Source organism: Xyrauchen texanus, chromosome 33, assembly GCF_025860055.1.
Source record: "Xyrauchen texanus isolate HMW12.3.18 chromosome 33, RBS_HiC_50CHRs, whole genome shotgun sequence".
NCBI classification, from domain to species: Eukaryota; Metazoa; Chordata; class Actinopteri; order Cypriniformes; family Catostomidae; genus Xyrauchen; species Xyrauchen texanus.
Window position 1 is genome coordinate 39,133,397 of NC_068308.1, and position 25,756 is coordinate 39,159,152.

General features: G+C 42.4%; 1 protein-coding gene across 2 annotated transcripts in view; it reads right to left on the reverse strand.

Annotated features, from left to right (window-relative positions):
* LOC127626510 (disks large homolog 5-like) overlaps nucleotides 1-25,756 on the reverse strand; it is a 57,049-nt gene that overhangs the window by 24,639 nt on the left and 6,654 nt on the right. The window contains exons 2-16 of one of the 2 annotated variants that reach the window (XM_052102333.1): nucleotides 22,296-22,364; nucleotides 21,134-21,287; nucleotides 19,610-19,753; nucleotides 18,812-18,995; nucleotides 15,955-16,214; nucleotides 10,729-11,041; nucleotides 8,960-9,190; nucleotides 8,694-8,878; nucleotides 8,378-8,503; nucleotides 7,025-7,157; nucleotides 6,806-6,933; nucleotides 6,327-6,502; nucleotides 4,816-4,919; nucleotides 3,896-3,988; nucleotides 1,478-2,356 (exon numbers count right to left, since the gene is read on the reverse strand). In XM_052102333.1, coding sequence (XP_051958293.1) covers nucleotides 1,478-2,356; nucleotides 3,896-3,988; nucleotides 4,816-4,919; nucleotides 6,327-6,502; nucleotides 6,806-6,933; nucleotides 7,025-7,157; nucleotides 8,378-8,503; nucleotides 8,694-8,878; nucleotides 8,960-9,190; nucleotides 10,729-11,041; nucleotides 15,955-16,214; nucleotides 18,812-18,995; nucleotides 19,610-19,753; nucleotides 21,134-21,287; nucleotides 22,296-22,364 — 3,179 coding nt within the window. The remainder of the gene's footprint in view (nucleotides 1-1,477; nucleotides 2,357-3,895; nucleotides 3,989-4,815; nucleotides 4,920-6,326; nucleotides 6,503-6,805; nucleotides 6,934-7,024; nucleotides 7,158-8,377; nucleotides 8,504-8,693; nucleotides 8,879-8,959; nucleotides 9,191-10,728; nucleotides 11,042-15,954; nucleotides 16,215-18,811; nucleotides 18,996-19,609; nucleotides 19,754-21,133; nucleotides 21,288-22,295; nucleotides 22,365-25,756) is intronic. The other variant, XM_052102334.1, reaches the window with a different exon arrangement.

The window sequence follows — 25,756 nt, forward strand, 5'->3', positions numbered from 1 at the left end:
ATTTCACAGAATGAGTTTCATTCTGTGTCATTTGAGTCATCATTGAGTCTGTGTTGTGTATTTGGCGCCATCTCCTGGTGGTCATATGTAACATTGTGCTTCATGTGGATTATCTAATGATCTATACATCTGATTATCTTGTGTATGGACTCGTTTGAAAGATAAAATCACAGACTCTAAATAATGTAAATAAGCTTAAATAAATAAGACTATTTTAATTGAAGTTATAAGCAAAAACATATGCGAGTAAAACAAATATGCTGGTTGTATTTTACACTTTAAGAGCTTTCCAACAACATATGACACATGAATATTTGATCAGTTTGATGCTTTTTACTGATTATAATAATATGTGCAGTGCAATTTATTTTTTAATCCTCAAAATGCAACACTTCTGATTTGTCTGCAAATTTCAAAGCACTTGTACAGTTTTGGTCATATTGTCTACATGCATTGGACAGCAGAGCTTCTAAACTTTCAAACGATACCTATATTGTGTTGGTCAAGACTGTATTTATTCATATTTTGACAATTATTTCTTTTTTTCTCTTTGGCCCATCCAAGTTTAAAGGGTTAATATGAATCACATGGCGTGGACATAGGTCATTGTGACGTTGTTTAACTAATCCCAGGGTGTGCTGAGTGACTCCAGCCAGGTCTCCTTAGCAACCAAATTGGCCCGGTTGCTAGGGAGGGAAGAGTCACATAGGGTAACCTCCTCATGGTCACGAGTCCAATAGGAACAAATTATTGCCGAAATCTGCGATATGGAAAGACACGTGTATGCCAAGACTGCAAATGGGCATTTTTTTTTAGAAATATTGGGAGAATTAGAGGATCTATATCAAGCGGGGATGGACTGGGAAACTGGCCCAAAAGGTCGCTGTCCTTTTCTACATATCGCTTCCTCCTTCGGCATATTGCGGCCCCGTTTTGTGGCCCATTCTACATTACCCGGCGGCTCATTTCAGCTTATTGCGGCCCATTTAGCCAGTTTCGCGGCCGGCCCACCAGCCTGCCCGTTTCTCCCGATGGCCAGTCCGCCTTTGATCGGCCCCAAAGTGCGTCGGCCCACCGGAACAATGCCCGGGATGCCTGATTAGCAGTCCTGCCCTGATATCAAGGTAGACTGGAACAGGAAGATGGTCACAAATAAAGGTGCAACCCACTCCATCTACCCATTTATGGATTTTATTTACTTCTGGTGGTATTTATTTCAATTGACATTGAAATGTACCTAACAGGCCAATGTTGTTGTTGTTGTTGTTGTTTTTGTTGTTTGTGTTCTTTTTCATTAGTATGCAACCTCTTCAAGTTCAATAAAACAAAAGTAACTCCTTTTGTGTTCTATGTAAAGAAAGTAATGCAGGTTTGGAACAGCATGGGGGTGAATAAATGATGACAGAAGTTTTTTTTCCTGAACTATTCGTTTAATGAAAACAATGCTAAATGTCGGGCAGGTGCGTAACTCATGTACCTGTGGAAAGGGGATCTTCAGGGGCGTGAGAAAGCGCCGCTGGGCGGGTGCAGAGTTCGGTCTTCCTCTCCTCATCTCCAGTTCAACTGCACCCAGTTCAGGTGATTCCTCTGTAAACGGCCCACCAGACCCCTGTCTCTGATTAACATTCCCACTGCGGTCTCGACCTTCAGCATCAGGATTGGCATTATCTCCTGGACCGAGACAGGGCGTGGTCTGAATGGGCGTGGCTGGAGGAGACCCTGTGGTGATGGTTGAATCGGAGGCGGAGCTTCCCTGCGCTTTGTGTTTGTATTTGAAAGAATCGCTGCGTTTGGGTGGATCGGGTGGTATTTGTGGTGCCCCCTCTGACCAGGAATTCTGTGGGGAATGTTTGGGCACATGAGACATACTGACATAATCCAGTTTGGATGGCGTTTCTGGCCGTTTAAACGTATCTGCGTCAAATATCGACTTCCGCTTCGTTCGAGTCTTAAAAATAGAGAGCGGCGGTACACTATCGGCAGTCGTCATTGCAACAGCCATCATTTTAGGCCAAGTGCCACCACTTTGCTTATGTGGGACACATCTCCAGTCCTGACCCACCTCTGCTGTGATGCAGTCACCGGGGGCAACGGGTTGACAGGTCATGGGTCGTTTAGGGTTTGGATGCGGACAGCAGTTCTCGTGATAGGGTTCCGGGCGATACAGTGCCAAACTTTGGCTGCGCTCACACTCGATGTCACGGGTGGGGCTGTACATGTCTTTATGAGTGGAGTGGCTGCTGATTGGCTGTTTCCTGCAGGGCTGTAGATGGTCTGTCGATTTCCCGTTGGAGTTCCTCTCGCAGTCACGTGGGCTCTCAGCGATACTCTGACCCGACAAACTCTGAGGAAAGAACTGGGAAGAGGGGAAAAACATCTTTAACAAAGTGTGACCCCACGAACACATGTGTGGACGCTATATTTTGGCTTCGCTACACACAATGCATAATTTACATTCATTTAAACTCTGTGCGGTCAGTAAAGGGTTAAACTTTCACGTGACGACCACAGCAGAGTTTATCTTTGGGAGAAACACCAACAAAACTACATCATGGTAAGAAACCAGTTTGAGTCAAATGATTAAAGTCTCTAGTTTCATCCGATATGCCATTTTTTTTTTTACGCCACACTGCTAAACAATGTATACTAATGTGTACATTAGCACAAGGTTTTCATTAGAAATCCTATGCTTATTATGCATTCACATTGAGAATCAATAGGTTCATGCAAAAGCTGAAAAATTAGCTTTCAGAGGCATATATATATATGGAGTTAGGATGCAAATAAGGTGCATATCAAACTGTTCTGAGACCAGTGCAGACAGACGGCACACTGGAGGTTAAGTCACGCACTAAATAGGGAGCAAGGGTGCATCCTATAACTCTCCTATAACTGTTCTGAGACCAGTGCAGACAGACAGCACACTGGAGGTTAAGTCACGCACTAAATAGGGAGCAAGGGTGCATCCTATAACTCTCCTATAACTGTTCTGAGACCAGTGCAGACAGACAGCACACTGAAGGTTAAGTCATGCACTAAATAGGGAGCAAGGGTGCATCCTATAACTCTCCTATAACTGTTCTGAGACCAGTGCAGACAGACAGCACACTGGAGGTTAAGTCATTCACTAAATAGGGAGCAAGGGCGCATCCTATAGCTCTCCTATAACTGTTCTGAGACCAGTGCAGACAGACAGCACACTGAAGGTTAAGTCATGCACTAAATAGGGAGCAAGGGTGCATCCTATAACTCTCCTATAACTGTTCTGAGACCAGTGCAGACAGACAGCACACTGAAGGTTAAGTCATGCACTAAATAGGGAGCAAGGGTGCATCCTATAACTCTCCTATAACTGTTCTGAGACCAGTGCAGACAGACAGCACACTGGAGGTTAAGTCATCCACTCAATAGGGAGCAAGGGAGCATCCTATAGCTCTCTATGCAGTTAAGTGCGTTCACTCCTAAAATCAGAATCAGAATCAGCTTTATTGCCATGCTGAAGTTCAGTTTCAGGCTGCAGATGATGTTTGGATCACTCAACATGTTTGACACACATGGGACAATGATCACATACACATAATCAGTAAACAAAAAGCGCTTTCAAACCACAGGGCCGAACAGTTCTTGTTGCTGAATCGATCCGGGCACATGGATACGGTTTTTCCACTGTAGTGCAACAAAATCAGGATTAGAATGGACTGACTGGGCGAGTGACCAATCGTGAGTCTGGAATATGGTTAGCTAGGCATGCTGAGAACTCCGGGCTGGAAATGATTCCTTATCGTACCGTTCCCAACCGTGCTCAAGTGGAAATGCTATTGGAACGTTACTCGCCGTTCTCGGAACCATTCGGCCCAATGGTGGAAACAATGTTAAGTAACCAATAACATCTCACCTTTAGGATGGAAAGAGAAACAGAGTCTCTGCAGCTCCGCAGAAGATTCTCACATTCACTCACTGACTTATTATCAACTGAAATTCCATTTATCTGCCAGAGAAAATAGAGCAAACTTAAAATAAACTCATGATATATTACATGAACTGTATGGCTCACATCACTACATTCAGGGGGGCGACTGGGAAGAAACTTCGGTCTGGGATTTTATATAGAAACTGGACAAAAGTTGGGGGGGTGTTGCCCCTTCTGCATATCGCGCCGCGGTTTTGTAGCGCGTTGTGCATAACGCGCCAGCCCATGAGGTCCCATTTAATGGCTGGCCCACTGGGAAAAGTCCCGGTTCTCCCAATGGCCAGTCCGCACCGGACTACATTTATTTGAAAGAACCAATACACATGCAGATGAACCTCTGCTCATGCTACAAATCAGATTATAGCTTGCCAACATAAATTATATTGTCAAAATTTCCAAAGTATCAGATAGAATGGGTTGAAAACGTTTAAACCTGTAAAATTTCCCGCCCTGTTTTCCAGCAAAATAAATTGAGTTTTTAATGTTAAATTAAAAAAAACTTTTTGCTAAAAATAGGTTTTTTCGTATTTGTGCAGGGCCAATGAAAATGTTCGAAAACTAGTGACCTGATCCGGACAGCAGAAAACATCCTTCGGAATTCGGAATTCGAAAACACGCCATTCGGAATTTAGGAATTCCATCTCATTATTGGTTCCATGAACAATGCTTTTAGTATTTTGAATTAGAAATATTTGGAAATAAGCAATGCAGTTCGTATCGGAGTATTTAAGCATGGTGGCTGAAGAACGCATGTTCAAGAACCGTACAGAAAACAAAAGTCTTCTCGGTTCCCAACACTAGCCCTGCACAAGACTGATGTAAGGAAATGACAGCAGTGTATTCACATTGAGAAGCCGATCCCCCGGACACACAGATGCATCTCTGGCTGCAGGACTGCCTGGAGAAATAGACAACACAAACACACCACTCTCCAACCCAACTCCACAATCTGAAATCAAAATAGAGAGAGAGAGAGAGAGAGAGAGAGAGAGAGAAAGAGAGAGAGAATGAGAGAGAGAGAGAGAGAGAGAGAGAGAGAGAGAGAGAATGAGAGAGAGAGAGAATGAGAATAAGAGAAAGAGAGAGAGAATGAGAGAGAGAGAGAAAGAGAAGAGAGAGAGAGAGATAGAGAGAGAATGAGAGAGAGAGAGAAGAGAAGAGAGAGAGAGAGATAGAGAGAGAATAGAGAGAGAGAGAGAGAGAGAGAGAGAGATCTGCATCATACTGCTTCAACATCACAGTACTGAAGAATTGTAAGAAAGGAGTTCAGCCACTTGACCTTTAACCCTTTAAGCTCGGATGGACCTACGAGAAAAATAAATATTTGTTAAAATATTAACAACTACAGTCTTGACCAACACAAAATCAGTCTTGTTTGAAAGTTTAGAAGCTGTACTTTCCAATGCATGTAGATATTATGACCAAAACTGAACAAGTGCTTTGAAATTTGTTGATAAATCAGAAATATTCCGTTTTGATCATTTATATAAAAAAAGTTGCACTGTAAATATATTATTGCAATCAGTAAAACATCAAATTGATCAAATAGTCATGTGTCATATGTTGTTGGAAAGCTCTCAAAGAGTAAAATACAACCAGACTATTTTTTTTACTAACAGACAAAAATATAGCGAGTAACAGCTTTAATAGTATATTTATTGACAATTATGTTGGTGTTGCTTAAATGTCGCATTTTCACTTATAACTTCACAAAAAATAAACGGAACATAAAGTATCACACATCATTATTTAGAGGAGGTGATTATCTTTCAAACGAGTCCACACACAAGATAATCAGATGTATAGATCATTAGATAATCCACAATGATGACTCAATGATGCCTCAGATGACACAGAATGAAACTCATTCTGTGAAATCTCATGACTAAAATCATGTCTGCATGCTATGCAAACCTTTGGTCATTGTTGTGTTTGCATGTGTAATTAGTTCTTATGTATAATTATTATCTTTTATGGGTTTGGAGATGTTTTAGGATAAATAATATTTGTAATGTTGTAACTTTTGATCGCTTTGTCAAACATTTTCTCAGATTCATTTGACATGATTGGGAACAAAACGAAAGCAGTTTTTTAAGAGCAACCTTAATTACACCCATAGATATATAATGTCAAATAAGAAAAACATTTCTGGTGATTTTACAGCATTTATCTCAGAATTTAACATAATGTATATAATTAAAAAAAATTATACTAAACACTTGACCCTTGTTTTTTTTTTTTAAGTTATAAGCCTTTAATTATGGGTATGCCACTGAAACAGGACATCTTTAAAAACACCTTCAGAGCTTAAAGGGTTAAATTGATTACATTGAACGGATAAGACCTGTGATTTGACCTTTGTGACCAGCCAGTGTAAGATGAACAGAGGTGACCGTACGTCCTCCCAGAGACTTCCTCCTGCGCACCACCATGTTGATGACTCCGCCCCCACTGAACACGGCCTTTATCACCCCCTTTCTGTCCTTATTGGCCAGATCCACATCGTTTATCTTCAACAACCAATCATTCACTCTGTGGAGAAAATAAACAAGAGTTGGATCTGCACAGGAGACACAGAATGGCTCAATTCACAATAGGAATGGATGATATATTGAATATATTCACACTGATATTTCTGGCACTATTACGGAAGTATTTTAATGACAAATGTCAATAAAACATAAAAGTACGCTGAACTGCACTAATTGAAAAATATATGCATTGCATGAACAGTGATTGCACCACCTAGTGGTGAAGCATAGTAGCGGCAAGTGAAGATTGTGCATTGGCACACTGAAGAATATAGGGGAATCATTTTTAAGGTAGTTCACTCACCTTAACCTGCCCTCCGCAATACTTCCTTTATCCACCTTGCTCACAAATATCCCATAATCTCCTGGTAAATATGGGTCGCTCACTCCCTCAGCAATATCAAACCCCAAAGCGCTCAAATCCAAGTGGTCCTGTACGACAGATCAGTGTAGTGTGTTGACACTCTTGAGTAAACATTGCACATTTGGAGGTTTGTCACATGATTGATAACTCATTACGTACTGTACTTCTCTCGATTTCCACCGTCTCAGTTTCCCACTCTAGAGAGTCTGTATCGATAGCAGAGTCGTGAGAATTGTGCGCCATCAACTGACGAAACCGTGCCTCCTTCTCCAACTGCTCCTCCATGCATTCCCTGAGAGTCATTTGATTATTTTGACACTCTTGGCAGTCAAGTACCACTGTTGCAGTTAGCGGGTCAAATTGACCTGGCTCATTAAAACAAAGTTAAACAGACACAATTTGCACATTTGTTTGTGTGTTTGTCGGGGTGTGGGTCAACTTTTGCTGGACCCCCCCCCCACCACCACACACACATTTGTTCCCATTGACTTCCATTGTTTTAATACTAAGCTAATTATATTGTGACAACTTTTGCAAGTGTGTGTGTTTGTGCGAGCACATGTGTGGGGTGGGTTTGTGTGTATGTCTGAGCACATGTGTGGCTATGTGTGTGTGCACATGTGTGGGGTGGGTGCGTGTGTTGCTGTGTGTGTGTGTGTATTTTTGTGTGAGCAAAATGTGGTGTATGTGTGTGTGAGCACATGTGTGGGGTGGGTGTGTGTGTGTATATATATATATGTTTGTGTGAGCAAAATGTGGAGTTGTGTGTGTGTTTGTGTGAGCACATGTGTGGGGTGGGTGGGTGCGTTGCTGTGTGTGTGTGTGTGTGTGTTTGTGTGAGCAAAATGTGGAGTGTGTGTGTTTGTGTGAGCGTGTGTGTGTGTGTGCACGTGTGTGGCTATGTGTGTGTGTTTGTTTGAGCACATCTGTGAGGTTTGTGCGTGTGTGTATGTATGTGTGTGTGAACACATGTGTGGGAAGTGTGTGTTTGTGTGCACATGTGTGGGGTGGGTGCGTGTGTTGCTGTGTGTGGCTATGTGTGTGTGTTTTTGTGAGCAAAATGTGGTGTGTGTATGTATGTGTGTGTGTATGTCTGAGCACATGTGTAGGGTGGGTGCGTGTGTTGCTGTGTGTGACAATGTGTGTGTGTGTGTGTGTTTGTGTGAGCACATGTGTGGGGTGGGTGGGTGCGTTGCTGTGTGTGTGTGTGTGTGTGTGCGTGCGTGAGCAAAATGTGTGGGGTGGGTGCGTTGCTGTGTGTGTGTGTGAGCAAAATGTGGAGTGTGTGTGTGTTTGTGTGAGCACATGTATGGGGTGGGCGTGTGTGTTGCTGTGTGTGTGTGTGTGTGTGTGTGTGTGTATATGTGTATGCAATTTTGAGTCTGTATTTATAAATACAATTTCAAACTGTTCTACCATTTTTAAGCCGTCTTGTCAAATGAACCTGTAAGTACTTCGATCAGATGCAACAGATTCGGCACTCGTCTGTTTGTGTGTGTAACAGGGACTCACTTGAGCTCCTTCAGTTCTCTCACTGCATCGTTCTTCTGTTTGCGCAGGTCGTCAAGGTTACGCAACGCATCAGCGAGATCGCTCACAGCTCTGTCTCTCTCACGCCGCAGGTTATCACACAACGTCCTGATCCACAAACAAAACAAAAAAGCCATGTAATAATCAAGACTACAAACTCTCATCACAAAAACTCACTATCGGTTTCTATAAGTGTTTTCCGTACAAATTTTCATGGCATTTCTCGAGCTGTCTTTATCGATGTTGGCCTGTTATTTTGGTGTAATCCAGGTCAACAGGATGTTGGTCGTTTGCTCACCGTATACTCTCTCTCTCTGCTACGATCTTGTCTCTCTCCTGGAAGGCCCAGTCTCTGCGGCATTTGGCCACTTCGGCCTCCTGCACGGACTCCTGCAGCTCCTCAGACACGGCCTCACACTGCTTCCTCAATACCTCCAGCTCTTTACTGACCCGCTCCATGTCCAGAGTCGTACTGTCCTGCTTCTGCAGTGAGAGAGATGAGATTTCATTGGCCACCGTTGCCCACAGAGTGTTCAATACAGAAAGTCCAGAACACCCGTGTACCTGTCTGGCCTGGTAATACTCTCTCAGGAGCTGGTCTCTCTGTATAATGGCTTCTGTTCTCTCTTTACGGGCCACGTCCCGCTCCTCTCGCACCATCTCAATGTCCTTACAGGCCTGGCTCAGCTCTTTCTGTGTCTCAGCCTTATCCTGAACCTCGTGACAGTATTTCTCCAGCAGTTCTGTCTTCTCATGGATCACCCTGTCCCGATCCACCAGAAACGAGTTCAGTTCCTGCGAAGACGACATGAAAAGTGGGGGTTGAAAAATAATCTGGGAAATTTCAACAAATAATGCCACAGTCCAAATCACTGAGATCACATTTTTCACCATTCTGATGGTTGATGTGAACATTAACTGAAGCTCCTGACACACATCTGCATGATTTTATGCACTGCTGCCACTCTGTATTTGTTATATAAGTTTTTCTACAGGGGTAAATCTTGGGGTATTATCAGAGGACTCTCTGGGCTTTTCAGAGATCCCAAATATTTGAGAGTTTGACCATGACAACTTCCTCTCATTGGTCTATAAATATAGATCGAAATGTATCACGGTCCAATTCAGCACATCAAATACAACATAAATATACTTTTTTCAATAAACATATTTTATCATATGTATCTAATGCATCACTGTATTGACATTTAAATTGAAATCGTCAAACTTGCAAGTTTTTCAAACTTTTTTCGCTGGTAAGATGACATCATAATAGCTTATAATGTAAAATAATGAGATCTTACTATGAGATAATGACAGAGCACGCTGCATATATGACAAAACACAGAAATATTAGTTCTTGCGCTTTAAATATAGCTTATAAAATGTAAATGTCATATGTGATTTCAAAGGGGATTTTTCAATAAAATAATATACAAAATTTGAACCAAGCACACGTTGCTTATATTCAGCAAATACTCATTTTAAAATATCAGTTACGATATAATCATTACTGTCACTTTTACTTTATTAAAATAAGCTGTCATTTATCCCAACAGAAGAGTCACTTTTTCACTTTTCAAGTATGCCGGCATAATAAATAGATCGATATAAACATTGAAACCACTTTTTTCTTTCCACAAATAACCACTAGATGGTGCCATAAACACGTGAGACTTACAAACCATGTAAACGTGAGTCACGTTTGACTCAGCAGCTTGAATAGAGAGTTAAACGGGAGTCGTCAAACGTTGTGTATCATATTTAATACACGTGGCGTTATAGAGTTTCTATAGAGCTCAATTTCTGCGCCCTTCAAGCTAAATATGCACAAAGATCCATCCATTCATCCATCCATCTTCAACCGCTTATCCGAAGTCGAGTCGCGGGGGCAGCTGCTCCAGCAGGGGGCCCCAAACTTCCCTATCCCGAGCCACATTAACCAGCTCTGACTGGGGGACCCCGTGGTGTTCCCAGGCCAATGTGGAGATGTAATCTCTCCACCTAATACTGGGTCTTCCCCGAGACCTCCTCCCAGCTGGACGTGCCTGAAACACCTCCCTAGGGAGGCGCCCAGGGGGCATCCTTACCAGATGCCCAAACCACCTCAACTGACTCCTTTCGACGCAAAGAAGCAGCGGCTCTACTCCGAGCTCCTTACGGATCTCTAAGGGAGAAGTCAATTTACTGAAATGAACCATTTGAATGACCTGGTTTGATAAAAGAATCACTATTTTAGAGAGAAAGAGAGAGAGAGACGTTCTATAAGCAAGTTTGAGCTGCGTTTACATTGACATTAATGTTGTCATTGTTCGCTCATGCAGTTGTTTGACCTGTCTTAGTGCTTCGATCTCTTCGCTGGCGACTCTTCTCTCGCTGGACGTGTTCTTGAGTTTGGCCTCAGCGGTGTCCAGCCCCGTCTGTAGTTTATCCACCTCTTTAATGACCTGATCTCTCTCGCTCATGATCAGTCTGTACTCGTTTAACACGGAGTCTCTCTCTTCCTTCAGTTTCTCTGCATCTTTCACGGCCTTCAGCTGCAGGGTCTTATAGCGTGTGCTCTCCATCTGAAGACGATCCGTCTCTCTCTGAAGCTCATCGTTCTGAGCAGAAATCTTATTCAGCTCCTGCTGGAGACTCTCAAACCTGACAAAGATAGGCATTAAAGACAGACATAAACCAGGGTATTGTGCTACAGTAACAATGTCATAGAGATTTAAAATATATGGTCAAAACGTGTCAAAATGTAAAGTGATAACTGACAGCAGAAAGCGGTATAACCTAATATAAGAGAAGGAGTTTATAGCGTTACAAGAGTCACAAGCGGTGTTTATAGCATCAGAAGCGGTGTTTATAGCGTCACAAGCGGTGTTTATAGCGTTACAAGTGTCACAAGCTGTGTTTATAGCGTTACAAGAGTCACAAGCGGTGTTTATAGCGTCACAAGCGGTGTTTATAGCGTCACAAGCGGTGTTTATAGCGTCACAAGCAGTGTTTATAGAGTTACAAGAGTCACAAGCGGTGTTTATAGCGTTACAAGAGTCACAAGCTGTGTTTATAGCGTTACAAGAGTCACAAGCAGTGTTTATAGCGTTACAAGAGTCACACGCGGTGTTTATAGCATTAAAGGTCACACGCGGTGTTTATAGCGTTACAACAGTCACAAGCGGTGTTTATAGCGTTACAAGAGTCACAAGCTGTGTTTATAGCGTACAAGAGTCACAAGCGGTGTTTATAGCGTTACAAGAGTCACAAGCTGTGTTTATAGAGTTACAAGAGTCACAAGCGGTGTTTATAGCGTACAAGAGTCACAAGCGGTGTTTATAGCGTTACAAGAGTCACAAGCGGTGTTTATAGCGTTACAAGAGTCACAAGCGGTGTTTATAGCGTTACAAGAGTCACACGCGGTGTTTATAGCGTTAAAGGTCACGCGGTGTTTATAGTGTTACAAGAGTCACAAGCGGTGTTTATAGCGTTACAAGAGTCACAAGCTGTGTTTATAGCGTACAAGAGTCACAAGCGGTGTTTATAGCGTTACAAGCGTTACAAGCTGTGTTTATAGAGTTACAAGAGTCACAAGCTGTGTTTATAGAGTTACAAGAGTCACAAGCGGTGTTTATAGCGTACAAGAGTCACAAGCGGTGTTTATAGCGTACAAGAGTCACAAGCGGTGTTTATAGCGTTACAAGAGTCACAAGCGGTGTTTATAGCGTTACAAGAGTCACAAGCGGTGTTTATAGCGTTACAAGAGTCACACGCGGTGTTTATAGCGTTAAAGGTCACACGCAGTGTTTATAGTGTTACAAGAGTCACAAGCTGTGTTTATAGAGTTAAGAGTCACAAGCGGTGTTTATAGCGTTACAAGTGTCACAAGCGGTGTTTATAGAGTTACAAGAGTCACAAGCGGTGTTTATAGCGTTACAAGAGTCACAAGCGGTGTTTATAGCGTTAAAAGAGTCACAAGCGGTGTTTATAGCATTACAAGAGTCACAAGCGGTGTTTATAGCGTTACAAGTGTCACAAGCGGTGTTTATGGTGTACAAGAGTCACAAGCGGTGTTTATAGCATACAAGAGTCACAAGCGGTGTTTATAGCGTTACAAGAGTCAAGCGATGTTTATAGCGTTACAAGAGTCACACGCGGTGTTTATAGCATTAAAGGTCACACGCGGTGTTTATAGCGTTACAAGTGTCACAAGCGGTGTTTATAGAGTTACAAGAGTCACAAGCGGTGTTTATAGCGTTACAAGAGTCACAAGCGGTGTTTATAGCGTTAAAAGAGTCACAAGCAGTGTTTATAGCATTACAAGAGTCACAAGCGGTGTTTATAGCGTTACAAGTGTCACAAGCGGTGTTTATGGTGTACAAGAGTCACAAGCGGTGTTTATAGCATACAAGAGTCACAAGCGGTGTTTATAGCGTTACAAGAGTCACAAGCGATGTTTATAGCGTTACAAGAGTCACACGCGGTGTTTATAGAGTTACAAGAGTCACAAGCGGTGTTTATAGCGTTACAAGAGTCACAAGCGGTGTTTATAGCGTTACAAGAGTCACAAGCGATGTTTATAGCGTTACAAGAGTCACAAGCTGTGTTTATAGAGTTACAAGAGTCACAAGCTGTGTTTATAGAGTTACAAGAGTCACAAGCGGTGTTTATAGCGTTACAAGAGTGACAAGCGGTGTTTATAGCGTTACAAGAGTCACAAGCGGTGTTTATAGAGTTACAAGAGTCACAAGCTGTGTTTATAGAGTTACAAGAGTCACAAGCGGTGTTTATAGCGTTACAAGAGTCACAAGCGGTGTTTATAGCGTTACAAGAGTCACAAGCGATGTTTATAGCGTTACAAGAGTCACACGCGGTGTTTATAGCGTTAAAGGTCACACGCGGTGTTTATAGCGTTACAACAGTCACAAGCGGTGTTTATAGCGTTACAAGAGTCACAAGCTGTGTTTATAGCGTTAAAAGAGTCACAAGCGGTGTTTATAGCATTACAAGAGTCACAAGCGGTGTTTATAGTGTTACAAGAGTCACACGCGGTGTTTATAGCATTACAAGAGTCACAAGCGGTGTTTATAGCATTACAAGAGTCAAGCGGTGTTTATAGCGTTACAAGAGTCACAAGCTGTGTTTATAGCGTTAAAAGAGTCACAAGCGGTGTTTATAGCATTACAAGAGTCACAAGCGGTGTTTATAGTGTTACAAGAGTCACACGCGGTGTTTATAGCATTACAAGAGTCACAAGCGGTGTTTATAGCGTTACAAGAGTCACAAGCGGTGTTTATAGCGTTACAAGAGTCACAAGCGGTGTTTATAGCGTTACAAGAGTCACAAGCGGTGTTTATAGCATTACAAGAGTCACAAGCGGTGTTTATAGCATTACAAGAGTCAAGCGGTGTTTATAGCGTTACAAGAGTCACAAGCGGTGTTTATAGCATTACAAGAGTCAAGCGGTGTTTATAGCGTTACAAGAGTCACAAGCGGTGTTTATAGCATTACAAGAGTCACAAGCGGTGTTTATAGTGTTACAAGAGTCACAAGCGGTGTTTATAGTGTTACAAGAGTCACACGCGGTGTTTATAGCATTACAAGAGTCACAAGCGGTGTTTATAGCATTGCAAGAGTCACAAGCGGTGTTTATAGCATTACAAGAGTCACAAGCGATGTTTATAGCATTACAAGAGTCACAAGCGGTGTTTATAGCATTACAAGAGTCAAGCGGTGTTTATAGCGTTACAAGAGTCACAAGCGGTGTTTATAGCATTACAAGAGTCACAAGCGGTGTTTATAGTGTTACAAGAGTCACACGCGGTGTTTATAGCATTACAAGAGTCACAAGCGGTGTTTATAGCATTGCAAGAGTCACAAGCGGTGTTTATAGCATTACAATATCTTGTGCATTATTCATAGGTACTTTTGTAATTGATGTTGATTTTATAAGTTAATGTGGATGAGCATGGATAGCATCTGCGCTGGTTTTCTATTGTTTTTCTATGCAAACACGTGCTGGACGGACGTCTTCGACCATTCAGCATCTCGCACAGGACCGCCACATATTTTAAACACTGTGTAAAGTAAATAAAAACGTAAATGTTTATAAATGCATCTAAAAAAACATTCATTATGCATAAAAAATATGTTAATAGTATTTTGCTGTTTACTTATTTTATACTATGGTTTCTAAACTTCTGGGTTTTTAAAATAAATTATATTTATAATTTATTTTTAGTGCTGTCAGTCGATTAAACGTTTTAATCAAAATTAATTGCATAATTTTTTGCATTTTGAAAGTGCTGAAATTTGACACGAAATGCATTTATTTCCATCTTAGGAAAGAAAACAAAACAATATGTAACAATATAATGCTTGGTAAGAAGCTAGTTCGAATACAGGGCATGCTGGAGTGACTCCAGCCAGGTCTCCTTAGCAACCAAATTGGCCCGGTTGCTAGGGAGGGTAGAGTCACATGAGTGTAACCTCCTTGTGGTCGCTATAATGTGGTTCTCGCTCTCGGTGGGGCGTGTGGTGAGTTGTGCGTGGATGCCACGGAGAAAAGCGCTATGTCTCCGCGGTGATAAGATGCACGGATTGACTGTCTCAGACACGGAGGCAACTGAGATTCGTCCTCCGCCACCCGGATTGAGGCGAGTCGCCGCGCCACCACGAGGACTTACAGCGCATTGGGAATTGGCCTTTCCAAGTAGAAAAGAAAGAGAGCCACAATGATAGATAGAAAGATAAAGATATAGAATAGGAGGATAAATAGAAGACAAAAATATAAAAATATTCAAAAAATATCTAAATATGTTAACAAGATGATTGATATGAAAGGGTTATTTTGTACTTTTAAAACATTTTTGCACTTCTGGTTTTGTACTCAAATGTTACATGTATGTGCTGTATATGATAGAACATTACAAAATCATACTATACATATGTTGAGCAATTCCACAGAAATGTCAACCACATCATGTAAAAATAATAAGTTTAAACCAAAGGAACAAAAACACTTTTTAATTCTGTATTACAGTGGTATAATGGACAATAGATAATGCCGTCCAGACCACTAGAGGGCGCCGCTTGCTCACACAGCACTGACTGAAGCGCTGAATGCAGCCTTTTTATGGTTTAATAATCGCACAAGGCCATATTGCAGTTTCAGTTTTACTTCAGTCAATCATGCGGCATTAATAGATATCATACCAATATCTCAGAAGTCCAAGTCTGCCTGTTTCAAAGTGTATTTGGATGCTTTCCCCCATGCAGCCTATAGGTAAGTGGCGTTTTCACAACTGTCTTGTTCGTTTATGGCATTTTTTATACATTAAAAAAAATGAAATATTACATTCTTAGGAGTGCCAACCGTTCTACATACTGTGGTTACATCCCAAGTTACAAGTGGTTACCGTGCACATTCATAATGGCGTCATATAGGTACAAAATGCCCCTGAAAATAAAATACTGCCCCTAAAAAAGTCCCTAACCTTAGGCATGAGCAATAGAAAACCCCACTAATGATCACAGTATCAAGAGGTGGAATATGCTGCAGTATGTTTGAGTACCTCCTGACTGAGCTGCTGTATTGCTGCTGGTAATGCAATGCAGAGTCTCTCTGTTTCAGCAGAACATCCAGCTGTTTCTGCAAACGTCTGTTCTCCTCCTCTGTCTGCTCCAGACGGCTCAGGTCTTCGTTATGACTCGCCATCTTTTCATTGTAGCGTTTTCTCAGGGTGTCGTACTCTTTCTTTATGCCCTCCAGTTTGTTTAAGGTTGTGTCATAGAGTTTATTGAGCAGGTCAGATGAGCCGTTCTCCCGCATGACCTACAACAGAGGAAAAACACCTTTAACTTTCGCCTATCAAATGTCATCAAGTGTGAAAAACGTTGTACCTACCCTGCGGGGGAAAACAGCTAAACCTGCACAAACTGGTTTGCTGGTCTCAGCTAGTTTGGAATTACGAAATGAGAGTAAACGATGACACAATTTTCATTTTTAGGTGAAATATTCCTATTCAAATCTTCAGTGTTTGTTTTCATTGGCACACAGACTGAGTATGGCCTTTGTTTACACCTCAGATCAGTCAGTCAGTCTCTCTGAAAAGTGGGTTTGTTTCACACACAGTCTTTTCATCTGGCATGTTTGTCAGCATTATTAATAGATAAAAAGCTTTCTCTACTCCGAACAGACGGAGAGACAAGAGAGTCTGACAACTGAGACAAGCGTATCTCACATAAACTGAGAGAGAGAGACAGAGAAAGGTAGAGAGTAAACGCTGGATTTGCCAAAGTTTGCAGATTCGTGGCATAAAATCTCTAAATAGCTTTCAAAGCTTTGTTTGAGGCACAAGCAGAACTGTATACTCTGCTTTGTTTTCTTAGTTATGTCTAAAATAGTCTGTATTTAAGCACCTGGAGCACCTTTTTTGCCATAGTTGGGCCGTTGCTGTCACGCAGAAGATTGCCGCTAAACAACAGGAGTCGAATGTGAAAACATCAACAGTGGATGTCCACGTCAAGAGCGCACATGTGAGGAGGTCAGCAGATACCTGCATTTGTATAACTCGAGTCTGAAGGAATATAAAGACATCTTAATGCGTTTAAACTCCCCAAGATAAATAGTCCAGTATCTCACAGCACTGTTCTGTGCTTTCAGTTTTCTGTGTGCAGGTAATAATGAGACCAGACGCCAGTATACAAACTCAAATTTGCCTTGTTTATTTGCCACTGTGGTCTGTGTGGATCCATCAAAGGATGGGTTTCAATTAATGGAATGCCCCGTAAATTCATTCCTCTCAGTCTCAAGTTCAGCGCAAACTGACAACAGTCAAGCAACGTTATACGAAAGCAGAACGCGAATTGTCTACGTCAAGCACTCCTGGACATCATTAATGTAAATAAAAGTGCCACTTTCCCACCTGCTGGCAATGCCAATCAGAAGATGGAGTCACAACCCATGTTTTTTGGGGGGGTGTTAAGATCCAAGAAGTTCCGAGTTTTATACGTGACGTTTTGGGCACTCAAACTTCATATAGCCCCAGACTATTTTGTGAGATGGGGCGGTCATAAATGTGGGGGATTTAACACATAAATAATTGGGTTCTGACCAGTATTATGGTTGGTAGGCAGATTAATTTAAGGGGATGGAAGTCGGATGGAGCGCCCTCATTTCTGGAGTGGTGTGCGGAGATGGGGACGGTGGCAGCTTTCGAGGAGGTGTCAAGAAGGTTGGGGGTTCGGGATTTGTTTGATAGGAAATGGAGTAATTATTTTGTGTTTTGGGGGGGACTTTCGGGGAGGGGGTGAACGTGACCATAGGGGTGTACGTTGGGGGTCAGGGTGGGGTTGGTGATTGGGGAGGGGTAATAGTGGGGGTTAAATGTTGATTCAACGCACATATGAATGTGGCAGGGCGGAGGGATGATTAGCCCGCGAGAGGGATAAAGGCCGACCGAAGACGGCAGTGCGACAGAGAGATATACGGACAGCTGTCCGACACCTGTGTGTGTCTTTTTGGTTCAGTTTAAAATTAAAATATAATTTATATCGTCAAGCCGGTTCTCGCCTCCTTTCCATGAATCCCTTTACACTGGTGCCAAAACCCGGGAAGGAGGAGGGATGCACCATAGTGGAGTTGTCGCCATCTACTCGAAAGGAGCATCCATCTGCTCTGGAAGCCTGGAAGCGGAGGAACGGCCACCGGCCACGAGGGGAGGAGGAGCTCCCAACCAACCGCCTTGAGCGGTTACCACTGCCAGGGGCGGGGGAGACCCCTACCATCCACCAAAAATGCAGCGTGGCGTTCCATCCACAAGGGGCCAGATAAATGCCTCCTATCCACCCGGGGAGGCGCAGCTGTCGTCCGCTAGAGGGTGGAGGAGTGGCCGAGGACCAGACTACGGCGAGTAAGTGTTTTTTTTCCTTCCCTCTCTCTCTTCCGCTACATGTTGGCCTTTCCATCTCTTTTAGGGGGTACTGCACTGTTAGTGAGTACCCCCCTGTGTCTTTAATTATTGATTTTCCCTCCACCTGTCCCCTCCCAGATTAAGGAAGGCGAGGATGACCTGCCGGCAGACGGGGAGGCGCCCCTTCTCAGGGAAAGGGGGGTTACGTCATGCGGGGAGAGAACGAGGGAGGAATGTGGCAGGGCCGAGGGCGGGGCCGGGTCCTGATTCCGCAAACCCGGCCCCTAATCAGGCTAATTAGGGATAAAGGCCGCCCGAATATGGCAGTGCGACAGAGAGTGTGATTTACGGCAGCTGTCCGACACCTGTGTGTGTTTGTCTTTTTGGTTCAGTTTAAATTACAATATTTATATCGTGAAGCCGTTTCTCGCCTCCTCCTTTCCCTTTAACCCCTTTACAATGTTGTTTTTTCTTTGTTATATGTCTATGAATGTGTTTACAGTGTGTGTGACTCTACCTGTTGCTGCTGCAAGCGCATGTCTGACACCTCTCTCTGGTCACTGTCATGAATATGTCGCAGCTCGTCGCAGGTTTGCTGCAGCTGTGAGTGCTGTTGCAGGAGCTGCGAGTAGTTCTGCTTCACGACCCCCATCTCATCTCGCAGCTGAGTCTGTTCAGCAACCACACGCCCGTGCAGAGTACTGAGAGAGAAAGCGTTGCATGCGTTACTGCTCGACTTGGGCTAGGCATGTCAAGGATAGTGACAGACAGATTTATAGGCCAATATTTGGCAGATAAGCATGCCTGCTTGGCTAAAGAAGTGACAGCTCCCCACTGTGTCATTTCTAAAATCTACTGACGAAATAATACAAAGAAAGAAACAAACCGTGCACACTACTGCCGTTTGCCTAATGAAGGTTACATGGCAGAAACGTTGGCATTTCATGCAAGCTATGGCAGTGTGCTGGATCTTTCTTCATTTTCAGCACTGATACGGTGTTCTTATCATTGCTTCAATTACACTGATTCAATTCCATATATTAGAAATGTCAAACTGCTTGTAGAGAGGAAAATAAACTAAGCTAAAACACTAGATAATCCTCTCAAATGATGGATGTGTAATCTGTGCCGTGTGTTTGAATCAGCAGCAGATGTTCCCCTGACTCACGACAGCCAATCACATTAATGAGATGGTCCTTCAGTCAGCCGATCCCCTCACAGTCCTACACATCATATCATATGAGGTAGTTGGCGATACCCAGACCTAGCAGCTTGCTACATGTGTTTATGGTGCATTATGGGTAAAAAAGCTCACTGGTAGTAATCGGCATCTCTCACGGCCTCTTCACATCTCTTCAGGGTTTTGGTGTGTTGGTTCTGAAGAAACTGTAGATCAGACATGGCCTTCATACACTGAAGCTTCAGACGCTCGTAATCGTGACCCGACTTCACACTAGGCCTACAGAGACACACATCCACACATATTTTTAGCCATTATTTACATGTATATTTAATCACTCAGCAGATGCTTTTATCCAAAGCGACTTACAAACGAGGAGCACCTCAAGCAATGCTTATATTTTATGAATACCATTTACAGGGTTCCCACTAGGGATGCAACGGTATGAACACTTCTGGCCAATACTGATTTTACCCCAAATTATAGGCCGATGCCGATATTTTGCAACATACCTTATTTTCTCATCAGATCACTGTTTAACTTTGTAATTATGCTTTAAAAATGGTGCAAATTTTTTTTTTTAAAACCCCTTTTAAATTCTGTATTTTAGCATTACAATGGATAATGCCATGCAGACCGCTAGAGGGCGCCGCTTGCTCACACAGCACTGGCGGGAGAGCTGAATGTAGAAACGCCACCTATTTATAGTTTAGTAATGGCGCAAGGCCATATTGGGGACATCCCAATTTGGAATGTCCATTCCAATATTGCTCCAAGTCCTCGTGGTGGCTTAGTGACAATCCGAGTGGAGGACGAATCTTAGCTGCCTAAGCATCGGAGACGTCAACCCGCGCATCTTATCACGTGGCTCACTGAGCGTGTTACCATGGAGATATAGCATGCGGAGGCCCACGCCATCCACCGCGGCATCTATTAACAACTCACACGCCCCACCGAGAGCGAACCGCATTATAGTGACCATGAGGAGGTTACGCTCTGTGACTCTAGCCTCCACAGCAACCGGGCCAATTTGGTTGCTTAGGAGACCTGGCTGTCAATCAATTCAATCAATCATGCAGCATTAATAGATATCATAGCGATGTCTCAGAAATCAAAGTCTGCTGGTTTCAAAGTGTTTTTATATAGATGAGTGATCATTTTCACATTTGTCCCATCCATTTATAACAGGTTTTTATTTAATAAATAATAAAATACTTAATTTTCTTACGAGTGCCAAACCTTCAACATATTGTGGAATATATTATTTCTGGATTGTGCATTTGAAGTCACAGAGTTTTTACTAAAGTGTGTTACAAATTAATTATAAATAAAATCAGTTTTTCATAGCAGCGGTTTCATGATTATAAGCGATATGCAAATGGTTTTAATTTGTTCAATAATTGGCTGATAAAAATCTAAATATAATATAATTTTCATATAAACCCCTAAATATAATATTATATAATATAATAGACCGTTACAAGTATGACATTTGCATTATCACGACAAGCCCTAAAACAATACAATTGTTACTCGCAATTATTTGTAGCGCAATTAAACGTCGGCCAAATTTCGGAGCTCTGAATCTCAACTACAAAAACCTGTTTTAATCTGTAGTAACCAGAATAAAATAGCATATGTACTGTTCTGTTACTGTACCTGCAGTCGTCAAAGGTGGTGCCGGGTGAAGAGAGGGCCAGTCTTTTGCGTAGGTCGTCTCGTTCCCGGGTCACCTGTCTGAGTTGGAAAATCACCGTCTCCAGCTTCTCGCTCATCACATGCTTGTCCAGGTGTGCAGGAGGAGGGGAGGACGCTAGGACAGATATATACAAGTAAGAACATCACACCAATGCTCAGAAAATACACTTCAGTTCATTAAAATCAAGTCTGGGCTGAAGCGACATGAGGGCGAGATTAAATGGCAAAATTGTCCTTTTGAGTGAACTATTGAGAAGTTGGCCACAGTGCCAGACTTGGATGCAGTGTTCCTCTTCCTCTCCTTTAGCAATATGAAGATGGTAGGCCAGACATCATTGTCAGGTTTATAAACTTTTTCTTTCAGACTCAAGACTGAGCTCTGCCATCCCATACAGATGTATCTGGGCCACTGACAACCGGTCTCATATCCCTCAATACTAAAACAACAGACTTGTCTGTCTCTTTTTAGATGTTGCTGAGTTTAGTCTGTGTTTTTCCTTCCTGTTTCAGATTAGATTAGACACCCAGATTTCTCTAGAAGTCTGATTTGGAGTGATTTAGTGACTAATACTATTATAAAAGGTTGTATTTCACTCCAAAATCAACTAATCTTAAATCAAGCAAAGCCTATTTTTTTTTAACCATTATGATTTTTTGATTGTGACATTATTTTCATGGCAATTGCAATGTGATGCAATTTATCAGGTAGACAAAATGACTCTCAGCCGAGTATTGGCGCTAGTTCCAATCCAGGGCGTGCTGAGTGACTCCAGCCAGGTCTCCTTAGCAACCAAATTGGCCCGGTTGCTAGGGAGGGTAGAGTCACATGGGGTAACCTCCTCGTGGTCGCTATAATGTGGTTCTCGCTCTCGGTGGCGAATTGTGCGTGGATGCCGCGGAGAATAGCGTGAAGCCGCCACACGAGCTACATCACCGTGGTAACACGCTCAACAAGCCACGTGATAAGATGCATGGATTGACGGTCTCAGACGCAGAGGCAACTGAGATTCATCCTCCACCACCCGGATTGAGGCGAGTCACAACGCCGCCACGAGGACTTGGAGCGCATTGGGAATTGCCGTTACAAATTGGGGAGGAAAAAAAACACTCTCAGCTGACTCACCGACACTGTTGAGGGAACTACTGCTCTCAGAGTCAGACGGCATCGCTGATAGAACGCTGTACGTGGAACCTGAAACAACCATCAACACGTTCTCCGTTACTGACATGTGTGATAAATCCAGAGTTCAGCTTTATTTAATGAAATCTGAGAGGATCTGTAGAGTCTGAGAATGATCTCATACACAACTCTACACACACAAACAGGCCTGCAGCTGCATTTGAGTAATCCGAGCTGGTAATTGCTCTTGAACGAAGACTCAGTTTCTCTCTCAGGACAAGTCTGTTTATTTCCTGTTCATTCTTTCAATGCACTACAGAACAACCCAATGATAAAATAATAAAAGAAGAAGAAGAGGCATAATTAATATAACAGAGTAATTAATAGCAGAGATAAATTATGTTTGTCATGTTTGTGTGAGGTGTGATAAGGCTTTGGTGTTACTACAGGAACAGATCCAGACAGAGGCTGACAGTAACTGGGTCAACAGACTGGGGCGACTGGGCAACAAGCAGACTCGCATTAAAAACAATAGTGGGTGGGATTTTGACTCAATCTAAACCTAAATGGTTGCAAGTTAAACTTTGATAGCGGTGAATGGGAGCCCTCGCTTAATGCCATTTTTGCTTAACCATTTGCTCCAGTAAAGGAAAAACTGGAACGTCAGAAGGTGGCAAATTTCCGATCACTCTCTCAGCAGCGGTGTTAGAAACCTCATCGCATCTGTAGTAACTCGTTTTTAAAATGCATTCAAGGGTAATAATATACAAAGTATAATGTTATAAATTTACACAAAATAATTAAAATTGCTAATTTTTTATTTAAGCTGCTAAATATGGTGGAAACGATCACAGTATGTGAAAAGGGTCCATTGCGACCATTACATAAATTAAACCAAATACTAAAGCAAGTTTTAAGTATGGGAGCTTTCTCATTATGTGCTTTATTTTTAACTGGCAAAGTCACAAGTTCCCAAGTCCTGGCAGTTTTATTTACATCTCTGAGATTTTTGAGGGATCATATCATTTAAGATTTAATGACATGGGGGGCCTGGGTAGCTCAACGAGTATAGCGCTGACTACAATCCCTGGAGTCGCGAAACTCCAGTCAGATCTGCTTAGCAACCAAATTGGCCCGCTTGCAAGGGAAGGTAGAGTCACATGGGGTAACCTCCTCGTGGTTGCTATAATGTGGTTCTCGCTCTCGGTGGGATGTGTGGAGAGTGGTGCGTGCATGCCACGGAAAATAGCGTGAAGCCTCTATACGCACTGTCTCCGCGGTAACGCGCTCAACAAGTCACGTGATAAGATGCGCGGATTTGATGGTCTCAGCCGCTCACAAAGAGATGATAAAATTTTTATCTTTCATGCCACCTGATGCGAAGAGCCATGCACGTGCAAGAGGCTAGAGGCTAGCAAAATGGCTGCTTTCAGCGAGCCTCTCATTGAAAATTAACTAGACACTTGCGCTTGCCGAGTGCGTCCCGTGTGCACCGGCCTCAAACCGACTCAAAATGACTCCAATGAGTGTTTCAAAATCAAGTTCTATGACTCTGAATCAAACTGACTCCAATGAGTGTGATTCAAAATAGAGTTCTAAGAGTCTGATTCTAACCGACTCAGATGAGCATGTTTTGAAATCGAGTTCAGAGTCTGAATCAAACTGACTCCAACGAGTGTTTCAAAATCAAGTTCTATGAGTTTGAATCAAACCGACTCCAACGAGTGTTTCAAAATCAGGTTCTATGAGTTTGAATCAAACCGACTCCAACGAGTGTTTCAAAATCAGGTTCTATGAGTTTGAATCAAACCGACTCCAACAAGTGTTTCAAAATCAAGTTCTATGAGTTTGAATCAAACCGACTCCAACGAGTGTTTCAAAATCAAGTTCTACGAGTTTGAATCAAACTGACGCCAACGAGTGTTTCAAAATCAGGTTCTATTAGTTTGAATCAAACCGACGCCAACGAGTGTTTCAAAATGAAGTTCTACGAGTTTGAATCAAACCGACTCCAACGAGTGTTTCAAAATGAAGTTCTAGGAGTTTGAATCAAACCGACTCCAACGAGTGTTTCAAAATCAAGTCTGAAATCAAGAATCACCTTATATGGGTAATGTAGTTATTCACTGGGTATGTGGATATTAAAAGCAAGACTATTATACATTTTTTATTTTTTATTTTCCATTGTTCCAATGGGGTTTACTTTGAGACGCAGCCAGCTGGTGTACTATGGACACAATCATTCAGGACCCTATTTTTTTAATCGAGACATTACTGAAAACAGCCCGCAGCTATGAGACACATCAAATACCACATGATGATTCAAACTTAAACCCAACACACCCCCACTAAAGTCTGTATTGATGACCATCATACATCTATAAATTGTCTAATTGATCAGCAATGCTCCATTTAACAGACCCTAAATGCCTGTTAATATCACTTTGTCTGGTCCAGTTTCACTAGTGCTATAGTATAAACACACAAATCAGCAAGTATTTTTATGTCATTCAGGCAGATTCCATTTACATGGGTTTAATGGCTTTCTAAGTAATGTTATGTGATCCTACTTTAAGCTGCATTATTTTATAGACAGCAGCTCTTTCTGGCTTAAGGCTAAATCCCTGTACCTCTGATGAGTTTTTTTGGCTGCTGGATACTTCGAAACATCTGTAACACATTCACTGTACAATGTTACGCTTAGCAGATTTACACAGAGAGCTTCACCACTGTCTCATGCACGTTTACTATAAAGTATATATATCAACTGAACAGCTCACGATCTGTCTGGGCGATATTTGTGACCACATCCAGTGCATTATAAACTAGAAAATGGGTGAATCCTCTGAAAACATGTCCGAGAGTTATATTCCCAATTTGTTCAAAGAAAACGAGGCCTGTTAGTATATTCCGGTAATCAATAAAAGTTAAGCTCAATCAACAGCAACTGTAGATAACGGTCCCAAATATCGATACCTAAGGGTTTAATTTAGTCAACATCAGTGATAAGCATGTAGCATACTAGATGTGCCCAAATCTAAAAGTGCCGGTGATTGGCTGTGTTTAGGCATCAAGGAAAAACACAAGTTTACGCCGGTTATGCAGCTCACACGTGAGGCTGTAGTGTGTATGCGTCTCAAACCCCATACATGTGAAAGATGTGGAAAAGATCAAAAGTGTGGCTACATTTCACCAGGCTCGATGCCAACAGCGTGCTATGCAATATTTGCGACAAGATAATTGCTGCCAAAACTGGCAACACAACAAATCTGATGAAGCACTTAACAGTGCACAGAATAAACTTAAGAGCAGAAAGTTGCTCCGCCTTTGACTGCAAGAAGACAGAGTCGGTGCGGTCATCCTTTCAGCGTCCTCCTGCCACAGAGCTTCCTCCAACATGCCCACTACACAAGTCCTCCTCCAACATGCCCACCACACAGGTCCTCCTCCAACATCCCCACCAC